The sequence below is a fragment of the Ciona robusta genome, chromosome 7 (genome assembly GCF_009617815.1).
Source record: "Ciona robusta chromosome 7, ASM961781v2".
Taxonomy (NCBI): domain Eukaryota; kingdom Metazoa; phylum Chordata; class Ascidiacea; order Phlebobranchia; family Cionidae; genus Ciona; species Ciona robusta.
Window position 1 is genome coordinate 4,456,787 of NC_143241.1, and position 25,875 is coordinate 4,482,661.

The following is a 25,875-nucleotide window of genomic DNA, read 5'->3' on the forward strand; positions in this document are numbered from 1 at the left end:
TATGGTTTGGTTAAGACGTGGGGTTTTCTTTAGCATAAAACAGTGCGAAAAACAAGATTATAACATTCTGTAACGTACGAAATATGTCACTACCGTGACGTAACATATCGCTATTGTGACGTAATAAATCGTTAACCTCACGCAAGTCGGATGAATTACAGTAACGAAGCATGTTTTTCGCAATTTTAAAGTTAGTTTTTGACACGAACGCCTTTTTTCGAAAAATAAGTATACAGCGGGTATCAGGGAGACGTAAGAAACATTTTTAAACCAAAATTTTCACTGGTCACCAGCGGCAGTATTACCATAAAGAATCCTCCGGAATGTATTAAACTGGGCTGATGGAAAGTGATTAGAAGTTGCAAGTGTTGGGAGTGCAAGGATCATAATTTAACGTTGCGCCTATCTCAACGTTTAGACTCCATACCACTAGGTCGACAACTCAGTTTATTAGACGAACAAACGAGCGGCATCAGGCTAAGGATAAACGTGAGCACAGCAAGAGTGTAGGAAAGCTCCTACTGCTCTCACAACACAGAAAATAGGATGGCTTTAATAGCATAAAACACGTTTTACACTGAAAAGTGGCGTCTGTTTGCCGAACGGGTGGACTGGGCATATAGTTTTCTGCTTTGCTGGAAAAACGCAAGATGTGATGCCCAATCATAAACACAGTTACACCAGATGTAATAGTTACGCAACATGGCTGTTTGATATTCAATCTTTATGCATTAAGTCAATTTGGGTAAACTATAATATATATCTGTGCTCAAAACACACTTAATCGCTACACAAGTAATAGGGTTTCGGCAATCGTGCTTTGATCTTGGCAGAACGTTAGTGTGCTGCTGTCCACATGTTGAGCGTGACAAGAAATTGTTGGCTTGAAGTGAAAAAACAGACACCATTTCATTATCATAATTTAAAATATTTGTACAGTACTTTAGATTTGTCATTAGTAGTTCATTTTTTTAAATTTTAGATAACAAGTGCTTCTATTCAAAATGCATTGAGCAACGCTCTAACAAACAACTCAACCTTGAATAGTCATTCTTCATTTTGGATTGGATTAGATGACACAATAATTGAAAGTATGTGCATTCTAAATTTATAAATATTTATTAGAAATAAAAATAGCAATTAAACAGCTTTTCAACTTTTAATTATATATAATATATCTATATATATTTATTTCTTTACCTTTTGCAACATCCAAAATTACAAAACAAGTCCTTTTTTTACTTCAAACTATGCGGTCTTATTAATTTTGATTAGCTTAGTGACGCTTTTTCGGTTAAATTGAAAACTAGAATGTATTCTTGTAAGCCTTTCTCTTTGGTGATGCTAGACATCTCTCTGGCTTGGAGCTAGGGATGCACATTACAGAATAATTAGGTATTCTAGCCTATAGGATATCCTAATACTTTATTTCGAATCTAGAATTTCTTTTTATATTTATAGGAAAAAATAAATTTACCCACATAAGTCAGTTTATAGACTCTTTTATAGTAGCCTTGTTGGATCATGAGCTGAAAAATGATCAAAAATTGTACTATTGGGTAGTTTTTGCGTCATGAAACGTATAGCAGGCTATGAAAAGACGTTGCGAAACGTTTACTCTCGAAAGTCCCACAAACACAAAAATATTTTTTTTCAATATTATTAATTTGCAAAAATTGTTAATATAGTTTATGAGAAGACATGTCATGACGTCATTAAACAGATTACCGAATCCCGTAATTCTATTCGAATACAAAAAGTTTTGAATCTCACGGACTCGAAATTATGTAATGTGCATCCCTAAATTTATGTTAATTCTCTGCGTCACAATATTGTAGCTTTGTTTATAATGCAACATTTGATATTACAACTCCTAACTGCGCAACATAAAAGTTGTTCACAACTGAACACGTAACAATTTTGTGTTGGTTGATGGGTGCAATGCAATTTGAAATAATCATTTTAACAAAACTCAAGAAAACAAACAAAATTAATTAAACATGTGTCAATCACAATACAAAATCAAAGCTGTGTTCGCCTATCACCAATCGAAGGAGCATGGCCGCCACCATCTCCCTTCGTTTTAACAGACGAATTTATCAGGGTAAGGTTTGGGAGCGAGAATAATGTTTCACATGTAGGCTAAATAAATGAATGCGTAAATTGCCATTATGTTGTAATAATCGACATGTGCATTGATATTATGTCGTAATGAATCCACATGTAAATCCTTACTATTTCGTAAGAAACATGCTGCTTGACGGAGGATAACATCATATATAAATATAAAGCAGTGACCGTCTCGATCCCATATAAAGCAGTGACCGACTTTTATCCTAGTTGGCGTGTTTTAAGTTTAACTCAGATTGCTTTCGGTGCAAAAATAGCTAGTTTATACGTTGAGAGAATAAAGACATTGCGTAGCCACTATGAAGTAATTATTTGATAACATTAAATATATTTATTTAAGAAGATTTTAGGAATAATTTGCTACTAAATTGGAAAACCCAGAACTTTAAGTTTCGTTGCAGGGTATATGTTTAAAGTTTATGAACCAAAAAGCAAAATCATGGCAATTTACATGCAAAACCGCCAGGGGCGCAACCAGGGGGGCTGTTTTGCTGTCATGACAGCCCCCTTTTCCGCAGACACGCACGCAGCCAAAAAGTGCTAAGACACACACACACGCGTTGCATTCAATATAACATTCCTTCGCTTGGAGTTAGAACAATTTTTTCGTTCAATTGTTACGTCACCTGTCCTATTGCAACGTAACTACTAATTATGACGTTTCATAATATAACAATCGGGAGGAATGTGCCCACTGCCCAACCAACCACGAGATCGAAACATCGTGTATGACTATGAGCGTCACATTTTTACGCTCTGCGCCGGCGTAGGAAATAAAGGAAGACGCATGCGGTAGCATACATTCCACACCTAACAAGCGAAGCAATCGATGTGAATTTATTCTCGTGAAAAGTGACGTAATGAAACTCTGGTTCTCGTGCGGTGCCAACAAACGATATTTTTTGGCTTCCATCCAATCTCGACCGGGCAGTACTTTGAAATATTATATTACAATCTCTGCTGGTTCCAATTTACTAATAGCGTCGCTCCTCACTCTTATATTAGCACTTCACCTAAAAAAATCACATAATCGCGGTTTATCTGCATATAAAGCAGTGGTTCCCAAACTTTATTTACTCGCGTTACACTTTTAGGTTCATGCAACGTTCTCGACTTCTCGTACCACCTACATACTAATTAGAAGCCGCACGCATAAGTATTTTTTTCAGCGAGAATTCGCAACACAAACTTGACACAGCTTTTTCAAAGTTGCGTGTAAAATATATGTAATTTGCCTATTAAACAACGTAACACGGTGGAATCAACAACCTAAACATGTTCCTAGAAGTAGCAATGCTGTATATTTACAATGTTTTCCACAGCCAAGCAGCATAATTATTAGAGAGAATATTTAGCCTGCAAGTGCTTGAAAACAGGTTGGATATTAGCCCTTTTTACGTATGCCAAGAAGTAAAGATAGGCTTGGAAAAATACTATGTACGCGCATGAAGCAACGCCTAGGTTTAAAAAAGTTGGAAACCACTATAATGGGGAATATAGATACCATGAAATGTCACGCTCAACGTAATGTATGTGAAATAAACTAATGCTTATAATCATAGGCGCCTAGATTTCAAAATCAGCGGGAGGCGATACATAACAAAAAGTAAAAACGATAAACATCAAATACGCTGTCTCTTTGCGATTACGGTCGTGTGCGCGGTTGTACGAGTTTGGGCATTTAGCTTTGATTGCGCAACAAGTTTACCGGTTGCATCATAACTACGAGTCTTACGTAAAGTTAGATAAACACGTATTTCTGTTATGACACAGTACCAATTCACACGTGGATTATTCGGGATTGAGTAACAATTAGATTGTTGCAACACAGCAGCAATTGTTGCGTCGATTATTATTACAATAGTGGTTTATTGCCTTTAAGGTGTTGTTTGCTTCATAGAACAATTGCGCTTTTATGCTGGGAAATGTTTTGAGTATCTAATCGTTGTTAGCGTATAGAAGTTGCTATTCGCTACAATGCGACGCACACTGAACGAAGGTAAATTGTTAACGTGTGTCGGCGTGATTAAAACTCTTGGTAAGTTTAGCAAGATTAACGAACGCCTTCGCGTAAGGTATTTTCCAGCCTGATGTTAGGTTTGCCCACACTTACGTCAGAATTAATGCAGAGCGCTAACTTGTTCATAAACGTAAACTCGTTCGTATACCTAATTCAACTCGTTCGAAACAATCTAACGCAGCGGTTTGCAAACTGGGGTCCGTACAGCAGTTACAGAGGGTCCGCAATGAAGCAATGATTGTGATTCAAAACCAAACCAAACATTGATTTAATTGCAGCAAAACAAGTGCACCCATCCATTTAAACAGCTTACCGTGTTTGATAGTTTTTGCTTTTTCTTTCATTGGTGTGGTTTTTGCATTTTTCTATAGCATTCTTTGATTTTTATAGGACCGCGAAATATCAAAATAATTGCAAAGGGTCCACCAGGCAAAATTTTTAGAAAAGATTGGGAACCGCTGATCTTACGTATAAGTCGAAGTGTCTGATCAGGCGTCCACCGCATGTCATGTTTATCAGGCGCGTGTAACGTCGACGTCGGGGTTACTTTAGGTCACTTACGCATTTTTTTGAGCCTCAACGTGATACACAAATAAACTGCATTGGCTGATAAATATAATGTTTGTTTAATGGATGGGAGGTAAAATTTATTTTAAAACAATTACAATTTAACCAATTAAGTAATTACAAGTTCACTAATAACTAATTATAATAATTAAGCCTGTAGTTTGATTTTTATTGGCCTTATCAGATTTTTCGGTTTTAATCAGTCTAGTTTTCTAAGTGCATTAAAGTATCGGTTATCGGCAACTGAAATTTACAAAATATCGGTATCGGTTTGAAAAAAGTATATCGGTCGGGCTCTATATACGAGACCCGCATTCGCGGTAAAATCTAAACAAGACTTAACAAAAGCAACTGCTGTGCCACCATCATAACTATTACTGGAAATGACACACGTAATATCACTAAGTAAATTTCGGAATGTTTAAACTGTTAAGGACCAGCTTTGGATTGCAACGTAGACGGGATTTACTATTACAAACATTCGATTTATCACTTGTATATAAAAGTATGTTTAACACTTTTTCATGCGCAAATGAATAGATACAAGACTTGTAGATGCGATCGTTCATTTCTGAAATTTAAGAAGTTTGTTCCAGCCAATCTAATACGTTTTCGTATTCTTGCAAGAATACGTCTATCGCTGCATAACGAGGCACCCATCTCGTCGGCCATAAAAGCCTAAGTGAATGTTCATATCTACCTTTACCGAGTTTAAATGCAGTAAAGCTTGCGTTTTGGAAAAGAAAGAGAAAAAGTTACAACGAAAGCCAATTGCAGAATATCTCGTTAGCCATTATACCGAATAAATGGTGAACTGTTTGCTTCTCTGAATACCGAGCACAAGACGTTTACAGACTCCAGCATTTCGTGTTGTATATAAGTCTGAGCAATCAAAAATGTTGGTGTTTTAGACACAACTTGACGTCAAATACAACGTTTGAAATAAGTTTGAATCCTAGTCCTCGTGACCGCGGAAAGAACAGCCTTGACGTGACAGATCGGTTTTGTTGCAGTATTTTGAAGGTTTTATTTCCTTTGTTTAAATTGTTCTAACCTTCTATCCAAACTATTTGTTGATCTTGGGCAAGAATCTGTAGTTCGAGAATGCAATAACAACGCGTCTATTACGAATTACTTCTCCGCGAATTCAATACTGTCACGTTATACCGTTTGCCGAAACTATGTGTACATTGTTTAGACGGCCTAATAATTAGCATTTTTACCTATTCAGCACATGAAAGAAGTTATTTCTTTTTTCGTAGATACGTCGCTTACGCGAGTCTTAGTTTTTGGCGGAAAGTGACGGCCGTCGACGCGTGTTATAGTGAAAACATATAATTGCGCTTGGTCCTACAATGGAGATGGACTATACGTTTTCGTTGCAAGGAACATTTAACATTGTGCAAGGAAAATAAAATTTGTCTATAAAACGGTCAAAGCATTTTTTTCGGTTGGAGAAATACGCGACGTTTAGACTTACGCGACCTGTTTTTCTGACGTCATAACGGTAAATGCCGGGGAGGCGTCGCCTCCCCGTACTAGGCGCGTATGCTTATAATTATAACAATCACTAAAAGATCATTTGCGATTGTTTGGTGTAAACTTGATAAAACCACAGAACTACTGATCGTATGGGAGAGAATAAAACACGATTGTTTATCAACAATCTCGTTTATGATGTAACAATCCTAATGGATTATCGAAGGTATTCTGACGAAAATATTCGTTAAATTATCTACGATGGACATGCGTAAAACTGTCACCAATGTTTCTTTGTTTTTACTAATTTAGATACGTCTTTTTACCAATGTAGATGTAGTAGTTAATTTACCGCGTAAAGTAGAATGTACATTCGTCTGCACAACCAATAAGGGGGGTATTTTATCACGACAGAGATAAACGTTGACTGGACGTAAATATGACAGTCCCCTTTTGAACACGCTGGTTGCGCCACTGAAAACCGCAGCTAGATAAATCAGTATATGTTAATATTATGTGTTTTTGTTTGTATTTTTATGTTTTAATCATGTTCTTTATGTTTTTGGTTGGAATACTTGCTATTTTCTTTTTTTTTTACTTTTTAATCGATTAAGTGTTTAATAAAAGCTGAATATTATGTAAGGTTTATTATTGTGATTGTTTAGTTCTAAAAAATTCGCAATTTTTTAGAATGCCGTAGGATCCGTAAGGACTATGACATCACAGACGCATGACAAACTGTTAACGTTACTAAAGAGTACAAAGTTAGACGACACTATGAGTCAAATCATTCTAAGGGTATTTATGATAGGCTAGGACAGAACAGAAAGCTAAAAGTGAGGCAACTTTAGGAAGAATTAAAGGCCCAGCGGATGATGTTTCAAAAAATCCACAGTGATAGCGAAAAAGCAATCCAATGTAGTTACCATATCGCACAAAGAATAGCTCAAACTATGGTACATTATTCTGACGGAAACTTTGTGAAGCAATTGATGTCGCAAAAGAAATGTGACCTAAAATGAAGATTGAGTTCGAGAAAATAAGTCTGTCACTTTGGATGATAGCGATCAATGATCTTGCTTGTGACATTAGTGACACTCTCAGGGATAAGGTTAAGACCTTTGTTTCACAAAGAGCTAAACGAAACTGAAGAACTTCTAGCACTACAGCCAATGAAGGGTACGACAACTGGTGCTGATATTTTTACTACAATAGTTGATGCGTAAAATTTTTGGACTCGACTTGTCCACCGTATGTGGAATCACAACTGATGTGCAATTGCAACTTAACTGGACTTGTCCGCTGTATGTGGTGTACTAGACTTGTCCACCGTATGTGGAATCGCAACTGAACTGATGGTGCTCGGTAAATGTCTAAAACTGGCATTGGATTCGTAGGTCTCATGAAGTCTTCCTTGAGGGAGAAAAAAAAAACAATGACGATATAGCAAATTTTCATTGCACTATTCACCAGCAAAATCCTTAAAATTCAATCAAGTTCGGTTATTGAGGCAGTCCTGTTTTTTTTCTGCGGGAACGAAGGCATCCAATTTCTGCAAAACGGTGGTGCGGAAACGCTTAATTCTGAACTACGTTTGGAGCGAAACAGGTCTTTTTGTCGACAGCCACACAAATAAAACAAAGTTATTTTTCAAAGTTATTGTTTATGTAAAACTGTTAAAATACTTCAAAAGATGACAAATCGCGACATCATTAAACGGGATATGGAATTCTGTAATAAGATTCCAATTTAAAAGGGTTCAAATCTCACGAATTCGAAATTCTGGATTGTGCAATCCTACCAATTAGTGGCGACTGGGTTAGATCTTTTATACTGGGGGTTGGATCTGCTAAGTGGTTTCAGAGTAAAATTGGTAGCTCTAAACACAACGATTTACATCTGTATAATGTTGTAAGGTTGTTCAGAATAACAGTGGTGCAACAGTAACCCATAAAATTGTCTACCAAGTCTCAATTCATTACATGTGCATGTCTTGGAAAAAACACCTATGCTAAATTAGTTTAATTTTATCCTGGATTGCGTGTTTTAAATTTTTTTTGAACTACTGTTGAGAAAAAGCAGATTGGGAAGTAGATGTTAAACAATATTTAAATCTTCAAAATTGACTAGTAAACACACGGTACATTTTCAAACAAATATGATATTGTTACCGTAACAATCAGTGATTTTGTGATAATTTGCCATAAACAGTTGTCTGACTTAACGCGCAGTTATATAAAATAGCATTTTTTGTACGCTGAGAAAAAAGGGCGTTATGTAGCTTTTATAATTAAAAAATCCAGGGGTAATTTATATAATAATATATTCTTGAATATATATTTTTTTTTTGAAAAGAAAGATTCTTGTGTTTGTGGGACGAGAGAAAACGTTTCGCAGCGTCTTTACAAAGGTTGCTGCCGTTTTGGCTTTGTATGGATTTGGCATTTTTGCACTATCATTCTGCGGGGATTGGTGCTCTCTATTCCTGCAACAAAATGGGATCTCTGATGTTATGCATAATGTATGGTGCAAAAACGCCAAATGCGGAAAATTTAAGAACCGATCATCATGATGCAAAAATTATCCAATAGTATAATTTTTGATAATTTTATAGCTCATAATCCAACAAGGCTACTATAAAAGAGTTAATAAACTAATTTTGGTGAGTAAATTTTTTTTTTTATAAATACAAAAAGATTCGAAATAAAGTATTCTAGGATATCCTAGAATACCTAATTATTCTGTAATGTACATCCCTATCGGTCAGTCTTCAATTGTTTTGCAACAAACTTGGCAATAATGTTTACATTATTTACAGATAGATTTATATGGAACCATGGAGGACCTTTAAGGAGTGCTGAGTATATCAACTTTCACTCTTTAGTTGAAACAGAATCACATGAAGATGAAGACTGTGTAAAAATTGACAGAGCTGATTCGTGGCAGTGGAAAGTCACTGCCTGTTCAGAGACAAGGCCATTCATTTGTCAAAAAGGTGCATTTTTTAAAACTTTGTTTGTTTGTTTTTTTATCAAACTTCCCTTTTGCATACACATTGACAATATAAACAATCTGTGATGTATATAATTTTGTAGATTGTGAAAAAAAAATATTCATTCCCAAAATTCCTGATTAGCCTTTATAAAATGAACAAACTAAACTTCCAGTTCCAATGTATCACCATGATCAACTCAAATTTGTCGATGACAGTTGTTTAATTTTTTATCATGATTTATTATTTTATCTTGCAGCTACTTGTGAACATCCTCCTAAAATTGGTCCAGGAGTCCAAAGAAAAGGTGTGTACTTATTTTGTGCTTAAGTGATTGCTGTCGAAGTGTTGAACATAATTTTAAACTGCAGAGAGATGAGTAGTTTAAAGTCTGTTTTTGTCTTACATTATTTGTGAAATTGTGATAATATTTTTATTCTGCACACTATGTTAAGAAAACATCTGCCTTCTGTACCATTTGACAAGCATATAAAGTATTCCTATTTTATTTATGTTTAGACATTGATTCGCTGAAGTGCCCTAATGGCTGTCCTCCATTTCATATCTGCGTTGGGGGAGTCTGCCATTGCGATAGTAAATTCTTCGATCCTAATTCAAAAAATTGTGATGAACCTAAAGGTTTATTTAAAAAAAATGTTATATATAAGTATGTATACCTAGCCCCTAGGCCAGTGGTTCCCAAAGAGTTTTAAGCACTACCCAAATCAGTGTTTTATGAACATGACACGACCCATATATCCAAGTCTCAAACATTGAAAAAAGTCTATTTTTAGTGTTTGTAATTGTGGTTTGCTGGCATTTAAAGTTGAAACTAATCTTGCTTGCTGGCTTATCGGGAATAAAATAAATATACTAAACTACATATGTTATATAGAAGCACATAAACCACAATTATTTTTAATTTTTTTTAATAATTTATTATAGATATTATGACGTAATCATCATTACATTTACTGGCGAACATGCATTCGTCGTTATCTGTTAAATATTCTGTATCGTTTGGATTAAATGCCAAATTACTCGCCAGAGCTGCAATTGAGCAGTTTTTCGCAAGCAATGCTCGGCGACACTTAGTCCAATTAAAGTTATGGACATTTTCTTGTCGCGGCAATAACCGTTAAATTTAGCGACGTATGATATAATTTTATATCTTTAAAATTTGAAGTTTTTTTATTACTGAACTCGGTGGTATACATTTTGACAAAATAATTTGTCTTTGTCTATTATGTATTCTGAATCATCGTCATTGGAACGCTTTTCAGCTTGGTTTAAACGCCAAATTACTCGCAAGAAAATATGGCCAAGATTGTTTTGGATGCATTTAAAAATACGTCGTTCTATGTTTTGGTAAAACTTTCTTCAGGAAAAATACTTCGGCCTTCTTTGATTTAGTCGTTCTGGTGTTTCGTTCAACCACACCAGTGCACATTCAACAACGGTATCTCTAGTTTCGTACTAAGTGAAAATACGGTGTTAAATCAGCCTTGAACTTTCAGTCATGTATTGCGCATGTTTTCGTATTAATATGTGTGTAAATCAACCCGTAAGTTTTAATTCACCACTTGCATTTGCCTGCAGTAGAAACATTAATCTATGCTACGCCTACTAAAGTCATTATTTACGCAGAATTTAGCCCAGATAGGCAGACTGTTTGTTACGTCTTAGTAGGGATTCACACGTTCATTATTTACGTCATAATACCGATTTTCGTATTTAATTATTGCCTCACAGAAGCTTTTTAACTAACTAACCAAGCGTTCATTGTATAGTGTGGTTTATATTGCCACAATATTTTGTTACAACATTGGTTAGAATAGACTTAAAACATAATACGATAAGCATGTTTCTGGAAAGCCTGTTTTTTGCTATTGCGAGTTTAGGAATGTAATTAAACAAACAATATTACTGCTAAACAGACGATGTTCTATTGGTACATCGCAATCTAAACGATTTAGGGCTTTAGGCTGTAATAATCAACTTAAAGCTGTCCCAGAATGATTGCTGCTTTATATTTACAAACAATATTTTCCTCAGCCAAGCAGTGTGTTTGTTACGAAAGAGTAGGGGTTCACACGTGGGTTCATTACATCATAATAGTGATTGTCTGATCTGGCAATTAATTACGACAAAATAGCAATTTACACGGCGATTGTTCGCGCCATAATAGGGACTCACAGGTTGATTATTTAGCCAGCAGCTGCCTAAAAACATGTTAAATGTTTTTTTTTGCGTCTGTCATTTAAAGGATTGTCTCATTTATCAGAGAATGCTTTCTACGTATGTAGACGCAACCAAAGTTAGTATAGACCAAGTTAGGAAACGGATTGTAAAACAACAAGTCTTGTTATCCATTGTCGCGCGTCCATGACGTCATAAACGCCACCATTACGGAGCCCATGACATGGCATTTTATCATTGCTGGGTGCTGTTTTTCGTTTAAATATTGCGATTTTTTTAAAACCAAGCACTCCTGCGCAGTGACATTGAGGAAAACAATACTGAGTTACTATTTTTGGTCTTCTGCTTGAATTAGTACGTTACGGGTCTTTATGAAATCGGAAAACGCGAACACCTTATCTGCTAGTACCTAAGCAGTTCGGAGCTGCATGTCCACTCATGTTGGATTATAAATGTAGTAAAAAATGGCTCTGTAGATTCCTAGGTATGATCATATACTATTATGTAAACTAAGCTGGTTGCTGCTAGTCTTAATCGCCAACAGAAAGTACCCTGTTAAACCACACTGTACGCCGAAAACCAGTCAAAATATTAATTTACTTCACATTAATTCCTAGATTTAATACTATATAACAAGATTTATATTAGAAATTATATTTGAAATGATAAAACAACCGCTATACGTTTTTTCTAGCTTTGTATCGCCTACAACAACTAAATGAACACATGCCAACCATGCATTTGTATAGGCGATTCACGGTCTGTGGGCTCCGTAATGGCGGACACAAGCGCCGTTTCCTAACTTGGTCTATACTAACTTTGAACGCAACAAGTATGTGAATACAATTGTGTTTAGATTAAGCTTAGTGGCCACTGACCAGACCTATTTCGCCACTGTAGATTCCAGATTTTAGTTTGGTCCTAACAGTGGGTAGTCTTTTCGTAACCTTGACGCTTCGTAACAAACCAATTGTCTCCGATCAAAAATTATCCAATTTCTTGTCTAAGCTGCTTTCCGATGTCAAAATAACCGATAAAATTTTTAATTAATTTATGTCCGTTGGTAAAATTTGTTGCATTTCTTTTGTCAATTTACCGCTCCTGTAGTCTGACTTGAGAGACGAGTAATCTTTTCGTCAGAATGTAGTATGATAATAGATAATGATTGCAACAACTTGCACAACCGCCAAACAGTCACATATATTAGAAAAAGTCATATTGTAGTTGATTTTAAATCCCACAATTCTGATTTAAATCAATTACAAAGGATCGTTACTTTGAAAAGCGCTGTTATTCGTTTTTATAGCTACGTAAACGAAAATATGTATAAGTATAACATTTCTGAGGGTGGTGTTCAAAGTTCAAACACCAAACAGCCCCCTCTAGATCCGCAACTGATGTGACGTACAGAATGATTAAGTTTCTCGCGACAATTTGGATGCCGAAAATTGCGCTAGGCGACATCTGGCAACAAATCGCAGCACTGCTACTCGCAAGAAAATCTGGCCAGGATAGTTTTGCATGCATTTAAAAATACGTCCTTGTATGTTTGTAAAAATATTTGTTAGAACAACTACTTTGGCCTTGTTTGATTTAGTCATTCTGGTGGTTCATTAACCACACCAGCGCACACTCAACATGTAACAGTATCTCTAGGTTCGTTTAAAGTTGCCAATGGGAAATACAATTTTAAATTAACTCTGAACTTTAACGTATTGTGCAAGTTCCGTATTTATATGTGTGTAAATCAATCCGTAAGTTTTAATTCACCACGACAAACTTGTATGTTTAGGCTTCGTCCCCCCTTAGAAACCCCCAAAAAAACTTATATAATTAAAAAAAAAATTTGAATTTTTTTTGATTAACACCCCCCCCCTTTTTTTTCTGGCTGCGCCACTACGCCCGTGCATTCGTTTGCCTAAGTGTATGCGTGCACATAGGCGTTGAATTTTTCACGTTGTAAACCAATCTTAGGGGGGGGACGTGGGGGCGAAAAAAAAGGCTAAACTACCACACACAGGAAAGCTGAACTACGACACACGTGAAGGTTAAACTACCACACATGTGAAGGCTAAACTACGTTACACGTGAAGGCTGAACTGCAGCGCACGTGAAAGCTAAGCTACAACACAAGGAAAGCTAAACAAGACGCACGTGAAGGCTAAATTCTGACCCACGTGAAGAGTAAAAAATGACACACGTAAGGACTAAACTACGAGGCACGTGAAGGCTAAATTCCTATGCACGTAAAGGCTAAACTACAAAAGGTTTACACGTAAAGGTTTACTTAAAAAACGCAAACATTCAGCCTGTTTTTAAACCTCTTACATGCTAAATGATGTAAATGCCTATTATGACGAACACAATCAACGTGTGAATTGCTATTATTTCGTATTCAATTGCCAGGTCAAGCAATTGCTATTATGATGCAATGAATCCACGTGTGAACCCCTACTGTTACTTAACAACACCTAGCAATAAAAACATGGTAAATATAAGGCTTAAGTACGATGCAAACGTAAACAGAACGGTTATTTTATTTCGCTTTTGCATTGATCGTGATAATGCGTTGTTTTGTTACGCAATAATACAGGTACGTAAACCAAGGGGGCGCGCCCCCCTGGCTCCCCGGGAATGGACGCCAGTGTGCGTGCACAAATCTATGCGTGTAGTCGTAATATAGTTAATTTTAAGTCCCGGAATTTTGATTTGAATCAACTACAAACAATTGTTACTTTAACATGCGCCATTTTTCGTTTTAGAGCTACGTAAATGAAAATATGTATAAAGATTCTGAGGATGGTGTTTAAATACCAAACAGCCCCTCTAGAGCCATCACTGACGTGACGTAATATGACGTCAGAATAATTAGGTATTTCGCAACAAATTGGATGTCCAAAATTGCGGTAGTCGACACCTGGCAACGAATCGCAGCACGGAACATGCGCAATAAGTGACTGTGAAAGTTCAAGGCTGATTTAAAATCGTCTTACCCCTTGGCAACCTAAATTGAACTTAAAGATACCATTAGATGTTGAGTGTGCACTAATGTGGTTGATTGAAACACCCCACGACCAAATCAAAGAAGACCGAAGTAGTTGTCCTGAAAAATATTTTACCAAAACATACAAGGACGATATTTTTAAATGCATCCAATCAATCTTGGCCAGAGTTTCTTGTGGGTAATTTGCCCTTTAATCCAAGATGAAGAGCGTTCTAATGAGAGACGACGATTCAGACTACATAATAGATAACGTAAGCCATTTTATCAAAATGTATACTGGCGAGTTTAGAGATAAAAAACCTTAAATTTTAAAGATATATTGTTTGTTCTTTAAATCTAATAATATTACATCCATACATGTCAGATTTCCCCCTTCATAATCATTTAAACGATTTCGTTGCTGACTCAAACTTTGGCGACACCTGGAGTTTTTTTTTTAACGACGCTGCGCCGGAATTTAGTCGCGTAAGATTGTGTGTCTGTAGGGATGCAAATTACAGAATTTCGAATCCTTTTGTAATTACGGGATTCGGTATTCTGTTTAATAACATCATTACACGTCATCTCATGAACTACAAAAACAATTTTAAAACTTTAATAACAATTTTTGAAAAAAAAGTGTTTCTGGGACTTTCGAAGGTAAACGTTTCGCAACGTTTTTTCAAAGCCTGCTATACGTTTCGTGATGCAAAAACTACCCAATAAATTTTTTGATCATTTTACAGCTTATGATCCAACAAGGCTGCTATTAAAGAGTCATTAAATTGACTTATGCAGGTGAAATTATTTTTTCCTATAAATATAAAAAGATTCGAAATTTTAGATTCGAAATAAAGTATTCTAGGATATCCTAGAATACCCAAATATTCTGCTGTAATGTGCATCCCTATACGTCTGAAGTAGATTTTGGCAACAATGGGTACTATGAAAATGGCTCACACCGATCTTGGTTTTGTGACGCCGATACGTTGCTAAATTAACAGTTATAGTTATTGCCACGACAACAAAATGTACATAACTTAAATTGGACTAAGTGTCGCGAGCTAGTCCGGCTGTTGCTGCCCAATCACAGCTCTGGTGCCAGTGTGTATATATACTTAATGGAGATATTTGTTTAATAGATTGTTATACAAACACATTTCTTACTAATGTTGTCATTAATTTAGGTTTGCGTGCTAATCGTGAGCAAACAGTAGGTGGAAACCATTATCTGTACTTTGACACTCTTGCAACGTATGAACAGGCTTCTATGACTTGTAAAGGTAACCTTTTAACAATCTTGATCAGACATGTATTCTGTGAATATGATATTATTAGGTGCATGGGGCACATTGGCAATGCCCAAAACCCGCAGTAGGAATACAGTAATTTATCAACTTGCCAACGGTTATCTGGGGGAATTTGGTGATGCAGCTTGGGTTGGGATGCGCCAAACCAACCCACAAAGCGTTTATGATGAAGATAAATGGGCATTTGTGGATAATGAACTTATTAGCTTGTCACCAAAATTTGGAGGTTAGAGAAATGATTCTTTTTAATTTGTTTTTACTTTTATCATTTAATTTAATTTTTAAAATTTCATCTTTTAATTTTTGTAGACATGACTGCTGGAGGACAAATTCCATTGTATACGTATAACTTTACCACAAAAACGGAGCGTTGGCATTTTTTTTATCATGAAGACCCTATGAGGTTAAATCGATCTGAGGCAGCAGATTTTTGTGCTCGTACTGGCTCTCACCTACCATATCTGCAGGACTATGATGAGTATAATGCAATTGGTAAAAAATTAAACGTAAGTGTAGTTATATCAACTTATTGTGTTTGATTTTTTTATGCAAAATTTCTCACTTTTTATCACATCCTCAACCCACTAAATTTAGATCATAAGACGGCAGCCCGTAAAAGCTTAGCTTCCGATGACGTAATATTTTTGGGAATACTCAAATTCCCGTGCGGCATAATCGTGTGCGTGTTGAATTAACATTTTTTTATTGCTGATAACTTTATAATATTTGAACATGTTTTATCCGTTATATCCTTGTTCCAATACAATTTGTAACACCAAATACATCCAATACGTCGTGTTCAAAGTTTTTATCAAAAATGTATTGGTCATATTCATGAATGCACAATCTTCGTGTTTGACGATCGCTGTGAATTTTATTTAATTTACTAATAATTAAAAGATAGGATATTCTACAATCTACATGTATTGCGCAAAACAGAAAAATAGCTTGTTGCAAACTTATCTAACAAAAGTTAATGCCATACCGGCCCGAAGAATAGTCACTGGATATTGCAAAAGTCACAAAAATAAAAAAGTAAACTTATAATTTTACCATTATAAATAAAACACATCTTCAGATTATTGGTTTTATAGTACAGGATTGAAGTTTTCAATTTTATTTCACGCAATAACAGGGTTGATTAGGACGGCATAATTCCAAGTGTATTCCATAATGAGCAAAACGTGTTGGGTCCTACTCTTTTTTAAAAATAAGAAACTGTTTCGGAAGACGCGTTCGCAAAGCTCACGCTCTCGTTTTTTTTTATATAAAAATGAGAGAACGCTTTATAAGCAGTCGTTCGAATAGAGCACTCTTGCGCTCTCGCCTGTTTTTTTTTTTATAAAAATAAGAGATCGCTTTATAAGCAGGAGTTGCATGGAGCACTTTTACACTTTCGCCTGTTTCTTTTATAAAAATGAGAGAACGCTTTGTGAGCACGATCTGCACACGTGGGAAAAAGCCACAACCTATGCTTTTACCCATTTAATAGCTTACGTAAAAAGACAGAATCTCAAATAAGCTGCCTACTTTCGCTTTGCAAAAGTTTTAGCTTTAAGCTTCCCTGAAATTCGCGGACTGCATCCTAGTATGTCTTTCTCATGAGTTACCATGATTTTAACTTTGTGGGTGATTGTTTTTTTTATGTTTTTCATGTATCTCTGACAATTTGGACAGGCCATTAGTAACCGATGGGTTGGAGCTATTGGGGTTAAGTGTCTTGCCCTTGGGTACGCCCACATTGGTAGTAGCTAGGAGCCATGAACCTAGGTAACCTATTTTACGTTACTGTTAGATAAATGTACGCCCACCAGCATAACTGTAACATCATAAGCTGTATTGGGATTTCATCCATTACCATAAGGTAAGATGTTAAAAAATACCAACTTGGGTAATACATTACATCACCAGCGACATTGTGATGTAAACGGTTATTGAGGCTTATGTATTGTGTAATCCGAACCTATGATATCACATTATATTGTATTTCTATTCTGTTTGGGTGAGGAACTAGGATTTAGGCCAGACTTGGCCCATTACCCCAACACCCTTGTACGTCCGGAAGTGATGTGCTCGCGGTAGTGAAGTTCTTTTTTCATGTTCCGACTTCAGTGTTCCGAACCAAGTTCCGTTTTCTGTCCCGATTTTTGACCCGTGGGACTCCATCTGCGGACTATATCTGCGGACTATATCTGCGAACTCATTCTCACACGATTCGCAAACATCATTCGAGAACTACACTCGTACTCGCAACGTCACCACCAGACGCACTTCCAAAGAAGGTTTATCCTCGTCTGGGCAGCGAGTCACCACATATATGCAACTTTGTTGGTAATGGTTTTTCCTGTTTATGACTGTTAATTTAGACAACCCATAAGTGACCGCTAGGTTGGAGCAATGTCCGTTAAGTATCTTGCCCAAGGACACATAGCCGATCAGTATTAGTACGGCCGTCGCGCATCGAACCAGGGACACTTTGGTTCTCGATGCAGGCGCCTAAACCACTGAGCCACGGCGCCGGACGTATGATGTTACATTACTTCACAAACTGATTGTGGCGAAAACACATTGTAGAATATTACCATACCCTAGCTGTGGGAGTTTCAATATATCACAAGCGCTACTGTGGTGTAATCGATTAATGTGCTACTAAACGGGTAATAGGAAAGTTAAACTGTTACCAGTGCATAATATAAAATCAGATATCAAGCATTTGCTTAATCCAGTTTTAACATAAATTGGATGAATTCAACCAGATTGCTGTTGAAACTATGTTAAAACGCCAATTCTTCTATTGTGGGAGCACCAATGGCAATGAACGTGTCAATTGTAATTATTTTTAAAATAATTGAACTATTAATGAATCGATTTTCTGTTGCAAATATTTGATTATGTATCTTGTGGTAGGAAATAGCTAACGGTTATCTGGCGCGTTCAAAGGGTTAATCATGACGTTTCATAATATAACAATCTGAAGGAATATGCCCACTGCCAAAGAACCACGAGATGGAAACCTCATCGGCAATGGATATGCATAAAACTTACACATGTTTCATTTATTAAAAAGACGTTTCTAATTTAGTATAAACAATGTAATATTAGTCTTAATTTACCGCATAAAGTAGTTTAGATACTAGTGCGCAAGACCAATACAGGGCTCTACATTAACTTGTTTTAGGTGCTTGTCCAAAGAACAAGTTAATGCATTAGTTTACTTGTTCCAACAAAATGTTTACTTGTCGCAATGAAACAAACATTTTCTTCAAACGCGGCACATTTTGTAACACATTAGAAATGCTGTGTTCAAACCGCAATGTATGCTATATATATTTGTACACATCTTAAAAGCAGCGGCTAGCAAACTCGGTTTTACTTGGTAAGTGAAACCTATTTGCCCCTATGGCAACTACAAACGTAATTAGTGCATATTTTTGAGCTGTCAGCATCAGCCAGATTTTATTATCTGCAAAAGTTGGAAGCAGTGGTACAGCCAGAAAATATAAGGGTTGCAAATATGTTTACGAAGAATGGCTGGCAAGCTAAATCTTTGTTACGAAATAACACAGGTTTACTGGTGGAAAAGAGGCGGGGTGAGGAAGTGTAACACTATGGTTTAGTCGGTGCATTTTGAGTTTTTGACAAAAGTCGAAAATCTTTGTGAAAAAAATATTTTGTAAAAAAAGCATTTTGTAACAAAAAAAAATGTTTTTGAAAATACAGGTGATTATTTTAATGGCCTTATTAAATGGCTACTTATAAAGACATTACCTTTGTCCCGTTTTAAAAGCTTACAAATGAAAGCAAGCTACGGTTTAATTCCTGCCAGCTGACTTCATTCACGCCAAAGCACACGTAACCTCGTGATGCACACAAACTCGCACATGTACTCAGGCAGAGGATTGCACGTGCCAAACCGCGTGCGAGCACAACGCAATCTTGCGCACGCACGCATACTCGCACATACACTCAGGCAGACCAGTGGACGAACCAGTGCGTTCGCATTAACGATTTATAGAATTTTATATCACTTTTTTACACGACACGTTTGTGAAGCCTAAACATACCAATTTATCAATATGCCGGTCTATTTAACATTCAATATGAATGTTAAGGGACAAGTGCCTAGCCAAGTTTACTTGTCCCATAGACTGTTTTGGTTGTAAATGTCTGTATGACGGTCCCCTTTTGAATGCGCTGGTTGCACCACTGCTGCAACAGTTAGCCTATGAATAATTTTTAATCAAATACTTTTTGTTGGAAATTTCGAAATAAGACGTCTTTTTTACCGCAAACCATGTGCTCTGTATTATTCGGATGAGCCACGCTTTTTGCCTGAATAAGCACGTATTCTCGTACACCTTTCTTTTTAATGCAACCCTGGTGAACTTTTCATGTTACAATGTGGCAGCTGTTTTTGTAATGTTTTAATATTTTATTTCAAAGGAAACTACATATGAGTTGTTAACGGGTATAGCACAATTAAAGGAAACTGGTGTACTAAATAAACAAAATGCAGTGTGGTTAGATTTCACACGGGTTAACGAAGATTTAAGATCATTTCAATGGTCCGATGGCACTCCACTATATATGTGGCAGCAATGGTATGAAGATAATGGTTTTCCATTACCAACAGAAGAGGAACAAGGTAGGTTTGTTATCAATTATTATTTTAGTATAGACTTTTCATAAAATTTGATTCCCTACTTTATGGTAAAACTACATTAGCTAAATAGCAAATATATATAGTTTTTAAGCACGTTAGTGCTCATATAGATCCTTTTTCGTTGAATAGTTGTTCTTGTTGTTGTTGATTTTTGGACGACTTTTTTTGCATATAACTAAATTCTTACCTCTAGCATTTATTCTTTAATCTCCTTATTGAAATCAAATCTTAATATATATTTATAATTTTAAGACTAAATTTTCAGAATTAAAACCGCATAATTAGCGATTAATTACAACTACTTCACTGTTTGATAAAATGCGCCAAATTCAAAATGCACCTAAAACTTTAAGTTAGTGATTGTACTCCATAAAGTATTTTGAACTAAGCATAGTTTTATAAACGCTACTGGCTACTGCATATGAAAAAAAAAATTTAAAAATTAGAAATTTAAAAATTAGCGAATAATATACGATTACATGTCTTTTTTTAAGGCGCTAATTCGTACCTAAAATGTACTTTAACATTGATTAATCGTTTGTATTCCATACATTAATTTTAACTAAGCTTAGTCTTGTAAACCAAAGTGTAAAAAAAACGTCCAAATATTAAGTAATTAATGATTGTAACGCTTGCGAGTTAAGTAAACTGCCACGCATCGGAAATTTTCTGGTAACAAAGTAATCGGTAACTTTTGGCTTTGTTTACGTTAGTATGCAAATATAAATAAAAAGTATATGTATATATATACAGCCCTGGAGACTCGTATAAAAGTACTTCGGCAACTGGTTGCCGACGGTTTTTAAAAGACATCGGCAATATTGCCGAGGATTTAAAAGACGCGTAGCCGGGCGTGACAGCCAAATCGCAACAGCAGCGCAAATTTGCACGTCTTGAATTACAGTCGGTATCGTATAACACGAGCGCCCAATGTTTCGGGCGCTCGTGTTATACCCAACCTGTTTTTTATTATGACGCAAATAATCGACTGAGCCAAACTAAACTGTCGGTAAAACTTACTTGTATGCGGCACGTGGTTAAAAGTAACCCATATCTGTTCAGTCATGCTTAAACATTTATAAAAAATATAAGATGTTGATATAATAACCCGAAAAATAAGGTAATTTAACCGGGAATGGTAAATAAACTGTTATTTGATGCAAAAACTACAGCCAGACAGCAAAATCCATTCATAAAACCGTGACGTAACAATGTATTATAATGGGCATTATTCGCGTCAATAGGCCTCTTATTGTCTGAGCAGTTTCGATGTATTCCTAGGCCGTGTATTGGGTAGGCCATGATAGCTCTAAACAAAAAAAACGGCGCGCGTCAAAGTTACGACCGTTTGTAGTTGATTTAATCCAAATTCTGTGACTTACAATCAACTACAATACGATTGCTTTTAATAAATGTGACTGATTGCGAAAGATGTTGCAATCATTATCTATATTATCGTATTTAGACGCTAACACGCTGACGAAAAGATCACTTGTCTCTCGAGTCAGACTATACGGGAACGGCACTGGGTCGATTTATATGGTGCAGGGTATGCAGACCTACCCTGACAATTTTGCAGGGGTGGAAGCAACCCCTGGATTTTCCAATTATAAAACAAGTTTAACTTCTTAAATATTTGTATTTAACTTGATCGGTAATAGGCGAACACAGCTTTGATGGTGTGTTGTGAAACATAACTGACTCTGGTTTAATTAATTTTGTTTGTTTCTCGAGTTTTGTTAAATTGATTTTTTTCAAATTTTATAATTTGTTGCATTACAAACAAGAATTATGACGCAGAGATTTTGTGAATGATTGTAGTTTGTTACGACGCGCCAGGGTTACAAGGGAAGATAACCTGCTGTTATGACCAAAATTAAGGCCTGGTGTGGTTGAACGAAACACCAGAACGACTAAATCAAAGAAGGGTAAAGTAGTTGTCCTGAAGTATATTTTACTAAAACATACAAGGACGTATTTTTAAATGCATCCAAAACAATCTTGGTCAGATTTTCTTGCGAATAATTTGGCATTTAATCCAAGATATATATATTTTTCCTCTAAACTAATATAGTATTACATTAACATCCACGCACGTCAGAATTCCCACTTCATATAAAGCAATTTTCTGGCAACACCTGGAGTTTTTTTATTATTGCTGCGTGAAATTTTAGCGACGCTGTGCTAACCGTCGCCACAGGCAGTTTGTCGCGTAAGATTGGACATCTGCAGTAGATTTTCCAGACACTAGGGACCATGGCTTGCGCTGAATCTCGGTTTCGCGACCTCGTGCCGAGCCTGAACTTGTTTGTAAGAATTAATGCAAAGTGCTAACTTGTTTTTTTAACTCGTTCCAATAATTAATTTAACTCCTTTGTAACAATCTTAAGTATGAAGCTTGGTCAAAGTGTCTGATCAGGTTTCCAACGCATGTCATGTTTATCAGCCGCGTGTGCCCTCAAGGTTACTTTAGTCCACTTATGCGTCTCTTTGAGCGTCAACATAATACACAAACAAACTGCACTAGCCGAAATAAATATTATGTTTACTTAATAGAGATGTTATTATTTGTTTGACGACGCATGTGAAGGTTAAACTACAACGCACGAAAAGATCAAACTATGATGCACGTGGCATTGAACTAGCGCCAGCATAAACCCTAAACTACCAGGTGCGTGAAGGCTAAACTATACGCACATGTAAAAGTCAAGTAGGATGTATGTCATTTCGCCTAAACCAAAGTTAGTATAGACCAAGTTAGGAAACGGATTCTAAAACAACGAGTCTTGTTATCCATTGTCGCGCGTCTATGACCTCATAGACGCCACCATTTCGGAGCCCACGGCATAGCATTTTATCATTGCTGGGTGCTGTTTTTCGTTTAAATATTGCGATTTTTTAAAAACCTAGCACTTCTGCGCGTAAAAATGGCTTTCTACTAATGTTATATCTTATCACAATAATAAACCTCACAAAAATAATCAACTTTTATTAAACACTCAATCGATTAAAGAGTAAAAAAACAGAAAATATCAAGTTTACTAACCAAAATCAAAAGAGAACATGTTTAAAATATAAAAATACAAACAAAAACGCATAACATTACCATAAACTGGTGTATCTACCTGCAGTTTTGCATGTAAATTGCCGTGATTTTACTTTTTGGCTCACAAACTTAACACGTATACCCGGCAACGAAACTTAAGGTATCTGTGTAAAATTTGCCTAATATCGAAATGACATTGAGGAAAACAATACTGAGTTACTATTTTTGGTCCTCTGCTTGAATTAGTAAGCTACCTTTTCTGCGTTACGGGTCTTTATGAAATCGGAAAATGCGAACACCTTATCTGCTAGTACTTAAGCAGTTTGGAGCTGCATGTCCACTCAAGTTGGGTTATAAATGTAGTAAAGAATGGCTCTGTAGATTCGTAGGTATGATCATATACTACTATGTAAACTAAGCTGATTTCTGCTAGTTTTAATCGCCAGCGTAAAGTACCCTGTTAAACCACACTGTACGCCGAAAACCAGTCAAAATATTAATTTACTTCACATTAATTCCTAGATTTAATATTATATAACAAGATTTATATTAGAAATTATATTTTAAACGTTAAAACAACCGCTATACGTGTTTTCTAGCTTTGTATCGCTTACAAGAACTAAATGAAAACATGCCGTCCATGCATTTGTATAGGCGATTCACGCTCTGTGGGCTCCGTAATGGCGGTAACGAGCGCCGTTTCCTAACTTGGTCTATACTAACTTTGGCCTAAACTATTTATATATCGGTGAAATATCGGCTTTTTTTATTGTTACCGATTATCGGTAGAACGTAAATATCGGCCGATAATATCGATGAACCGATATATCGCTCGACCTCTAATTATGATAACGGTTTTTTGGCATCTGAAATTTACAAAATATCATTATCGGTTTGTATAAAGTAATATTGGTCAGGCACTAATTCAAATCATACAGAAGTCGTGGCTTATGGTTAAAGATACCACTCGTTTTGTAATTCACAGTGTTGCAAAACATTGAATTATGTATAAATAAATAATTAAAAACTATTTATATTTGTTGCACCAGCACCAGTAATGTATATATATATATATAAAAAAGTTTTTGGTGTTTTTTATTGAAAATCAGATATGAAACATTGGGCACTCGTGTAAGCTGATACGAATGTAATTCGATACAGGAAGTAATTCGAGACGGGCACATTCGCTAACGTTGCGATCCGTTACTTTTCAGAGAGCGAATTTACAACAAACGAATAATGACTAAAGAGAAATCTATGCTGATAAGTCCCGGTATCTTTTAGTAGCTGCATTTTTAATGTGTTTCGCTCTCATGATAACAATAGCATAAGACTTGGCACTTGACCCAATTTTCAGAATTTTCAGCCCAGTACTGAGAGTTAAAAAACGAGTTGCTCGGGTTTGGTACGTCCCTAGTATCAGTTAAAAAGTTGTTTTAAAAGAGAAATACGCACTCTTAATTTCTTTTCTCTTGAATGCTCTACTGCATTTAATATTATAACATTCATTTTCTTGCTCAGCGGTAAAATCAAATATGGTTTAAAAAATACACGTATGTTAGCAATGGCTTTTAAATTGAGATTTCCCCATTCTTTTGCCTTATTTGTGCTTTTATTATAGGAAAAATATTATGGTGTCCTGGTCATCCCACCAATGATTTATGGATGGGTGATGATGAGTTTCATGGTATGGAACGACTTTGTGGTCGTTTTGGGTATGGTGTCGGCTGGCAAGAGATTGGGTGTTTTGAAAAATTGCGTGTAATCTGTGAAAAAGGTAACTACTTTTAGGTTTTTAATACTAAACCCCAAATCTATGTTTAACAAGTAATTAAAATAGTTTACTGTTAAAGACAGATAAATATTAAATTGCTTTCTAAACACACAGGTCCATTCCCATTTGAACGTTGGTATCTTGGTGGATCTGAACATGCTCAACCTGATAATAAATGGTGTGTGGAAAACTGTGGTGCTGTTCGACTTAATAATCCAGAAGGTGTTCCTGAGAACACTGCTATTTTAGATGAGTTTTGGATAGATGAGTGGTGTGGTAAAAAGCACCCCTTTGTATGTGAATCTGGTAAGTGTGTACTATAAGGTTCTTTTTTTAATTGACTTGTTCTGTATTAATTCATAGAGTTGCCTCCACATTGCCCATCTTACAACATTATAACTGAAGAATGTGTCAGGCATTATTTTGCTAAGGTACTTATGTTTTACTACTGTTGGTACTATCCACACTTGTTGTGTTAATTTAAATATGAAGGGATTCTATTAATATATGTTGTTTACTACAGGTGGGCTGTACAGCAACCCTCGTTGAGAGTAACTTGGTGGTATTTACCAGACTTACCGTTAGAGAATATTTTAACCTCCTTAAAGAAATAGTCCTTCGTGCACAAAATCCTAAACTTGGTGTATACCGTGAAGTGTGCTTAAAAGGTAAAACAGATTTAAAAACTAACATTTTTAACAATAGCCACAGC

General features: G+C 36.0%; 1 protein-coding gene across 1 annotated transcript in view; it reads left to right on the forward strand.

The window, feature by feature from the left end:
- The window catches only part of LOC149733979 (uncharacterized), a 51,609-nt gene that overhangs the window by 2,865 nt on the left and 22,869 nt on the right, over window positions 1–25,875 (forward strand). Inside the window, exons 4-15 of the mRNA XM_089880696.1 lie at window positions 983–1,091; window positions 9,015–9,191; window positions 9,448–9,495; window positions 9,708–9,827; window positions 15,558–15,653; window positions 15,709–15,906; window positions 15,990–16,186; window positions 20,124–20,325; window positions 25,011–25,166; window positions 25,278–25,469; window positions 25,527–25,594; window positions 25,687–25,831. Coding sequence (XP_089736822.1) covers window positions 983–1,091; window positions 9,015–9,191; window positions 9,448–9,495; window positions 9,708–9,827; window positions 15,558–15,653; window positions 15,709–15,906; window positions 15,990–16,186; window positions 20,124–20,325; window positions 25,011–25,166; window positions 25,278–25,469; window positions 25,527–25,594; window positions 25,687–25,831 — 1,708 coding nt within the window. The remainder of the gene's footprint in view (window positions 1–982; window positions 1,092–9,014; window positions 9,192–9,447; window positions 9,496–9,707; window positions 9,828–15,557; window positions 15,654–15,708; window positions 15,907–15,989; window positions 16,187–20,123; window positions 20,326–25,010; window positions 25,167–25,277; window positions 25,470–25,526; window positions 25,595–25,686; window positions 25,832–25,875) is intronic.